A 3057-nucleotide genomic window follows, 5' to 3' on the forward strand; every position below is an offset into this window, starting at 1 on the left:
CACCACCGCCCAGCTGATAAATACTCTTTTATCTATCATCTCCCATTAATATCTAGCTGATATTAATCAGCTTTTTTTTTTAAAGATTTATTTATTTTATGTGCATGAGTACACTGTAGCTATACAGATGGCCGTGAGCCATCATGCGGCTGCTGGGAATTAAACTCAGGACCTCTGCTTGCTCCGGCTCCACTTGCTCCAGCCTGGTTTGCTCCAGCGTAATACACTGTAGCTGACTTAAGACACTCCAGAAGAGGGCGTCAGATCTCATTATGGATGGTTGTGAGCCACCATGTGGTTGCTGGGATTTGAACTCAGGACCTTCGGAAGAGCAGTCAGTGTTCTTACCCGCTGAGCCATCTCTCCAGCCCCATTAATCAGCTTCTTTATGCTGATGTTGCTTAATGCCAAGGATCAGTCTTAGAGAGCTGAACATGCTCTCTTGCTGAGATCCACACCACAGGTACCCTGTGCTTACAGCATGTTCTTGTGATTGTTTGTCATCTACACCCATCTCCCAACTAAGCACAATGAACATAGTGCCTCTTCTGTTTTACACATCACTGTGTTTAGGGACAATAAAGAAAACAGAGTCAGAGCAGTAAGGTGGTAGAGCTGGGCACAGATCTCAGTAGAACAGTCTCCTCCGTTCATCTGAGTGAGAGCCTGGCTTTCACTTGTGGCAGTGAGGGGAACACAGGGAAGACAACAAAGTCTACTCACCTTAAGTGTGTGAGAACAGGAGGCAGCATCTCTGCTAGCTCATCCATGGTGGGGTACTGATACCTGAGGGGAGACAGGGGAAGACTGTAGAAGGAACTCACCTTAAGTGTGTAAGAATATGAAACAGCATCTCTGCTAGCTCATCCACATCTCTGCTAGCTCATCCGTCGTGGGGAACTGATACTGAAACCCAGAAGGACCCCTCCTGATTAGAAAGCACCCACAGTTCCCAGACATAGGAGACCTTGACCAGGCCAGGAGTCTTAGAGAAACACAAGATTTTTTATTTATTTATTTATTTATTTATTTATTTATTTATTTATTTTACCAAAGGCTCAACAGATGTTATGTGGTGCCCAGAAACAAGTGTGGTGTGCTCCATAATCCTCTATGACTGCCATGTGAGGAAGAAATAAAACATCCATACTCCGTGTACCAGAGCAGGCTACACAAAAAGAACTGGTTAAATGGCTTCCTATGTGCCATTTACAAACCCTTAACATTCACTTCCAGGCTCAGGAATGTCCAACAGTCTGCCACTCATATTTAGGCAGTTAACTGTAACAAGAAACAATGCTTGCCTGGGCCTATGCATCATTGTAAAACTCAGGATCCTCAGAATGAATGCCCACTTATTTCACTTAGGCCTAATATGTTTATTTTATGAACTACTTATTTATAATATGAACTGATTCTAAAATGGCCAGGCAAGCCCAGAGCTGACCCAGAGCTGACCCAGAGGTGGCAGAGTAAGGAGAAAGATACAGGACAAAAGCAGAAAGGGACAGGATATTTTACAATGAGACTCTATGTGTGTGTGTGTGGGTTTGGTGGCCTCTGTAAGGAATGGAGTGTCCTCACACCATGGTGCACAAGTGAGAAAACACTCTTGATGGACACCAGGACAGATGACAACTGTATCTGAGACACAACAGTGTGGGCAGAGTCAGCCAGGATTCTGAATCCGGCTCTGCTCCTTCCTTGCACACTGAGGAAGAATCCCAGAGGCTTGTTGGATCGAGTGAGCTAACACACACAAGGCATTAACTAGTGTGTGCAGAGCCTGGATCCTATGCAGGTGCCGACTCTCCCTTGTCTGGCTGCTTATTGTACAGAAGTCACTGGCAAATGCAGCACTGGGGGAAGGGCTCCCTCCTCCCCAAAAGCCCTCACTGGCACCCTGTCCCAGGGACATGTGGAAGCCTGTGACTGACAGTTAGAGCAAGGATAGGATGATGTTGAGTGTCAAGACCAGTCAGGTGGTGCCCTTGCCCATCAACATGGTGGCTTCAGAACAAATGCTTCTCCCGGTGTCCAAAATCCACCCCTAGGTGGGAACTCAGATGGGGAGCCCTCCCAGAGCAGGGTCAAAGGAGTCTGGGCTCAGCCTATGTATTTTGTGATTCAGGAGGGGACACAAGGTGACAAATAAATAATGAGTGAGTCAGGGGACAGATGAGGGAGACGTGGGTGGTCCAGACATTCTTCCTTGTGACTACAAGCCATGAAGAGGCTTTTCCTGGGTGAAAATGCCCAGGAGCCATCGACACAGGAGCTTCTGAGACCAAGGGCAGAAAGACAGGCAAGCACCCACCGGTGGGTGTGACGCTATCAAGAGGGAGGGAAGCGCAGCCTACAGCCCCTTGTAGCCTAAAACCTGAAGTGGCAACTTCTGGTTTGTTTGAAAAGTCAGTTATGTCAAATGATGTTTTTCTGGAGCACACAGGTTAAAGGATGTCTTGCTAGAGCAGACAGAGGAAAGAATATTTTCCTAAAAGGATGTTTTGATAAATAGTAAACATGTGGAACGACCTGTGATGAAGTATAAATATGACCCCACACACTGTGGGAGACGAGCATTGAACATTGGTTTGCTCCATGTAAATATTCTTTGCTTATGAGACACATGTATTGGTTTGCCTTCCTAGTGTTGTTGAGCTCCACTAGTGGTGACCGCAGAAACATGGCAAAGCTCATGAGGTTCAGGAGGCAGCTTGCAGCTTCAGTGGCTCTGCCTCAGGCAGGTGGGTGAGCCTCCCGTTTTTCTTCAGGATTGATCTACAGCTGCTGGTTCGTGCTGGTGTCTGCTTGCCTAGAGAACTTGTCTGCAGCTGCTGACTCTTTTTTGAGGTTTGCTATGGGACTGAACTGCTGCCCAAGAGGATTGCTGAACAGATCCACGCCCCCCACGTCCTAATAACTTTTCTCTTCTACTACCTCTACCTTCTAGCAGAGAAGAGGTTGAACCTTTATTAAAAGTAGGTTGCAAGCCGGGCGGTGGTGGCGCACGCCTTTAATCCCAGCACTTGGGAGGCAGAGGCAGGCAGATTTCTG

The 3057-nt window shown here is 47.1% G+C and overlaps 1 protein-coding gene across 1 annotated transcript in view; it reads right to left on the reverse strand.

Moving 5' to 3' along the window:
- The window catches only part of LOC116091823 (protein NDRG3), a 70184-nt gene that overhangs the window by 19279 nt on the left and 47848 nt on the right, over positions 1–3057 (reverse strand). The window contains exon 6 of the mRNA XM_031373274.1: positions 724–786. Within this exon, the coding sequence (XP_031229134.1) occupies positions 724–786 (63 nt within the window). The remainder of the gene's footprint in view (positions 1–723; positions 787–3057) is intronic.

Source organism: Mastomys coucha, unplaced genomic scaffold (genome assembly GCF_008632895.1).
Source record: "Mastomys coucha isolate ucsf_1 unplaced genomic scaffold, UCSF_Mcou_1 pScaffold15, whole genome shotgun sequence".
NCBI classification, from domain to species: domain Eukaryota; kingdom Metazoa; phylum Chordata; class Mammalia; order Rodentia; family Muridae; genus Mastomys; species Mastomys coucha.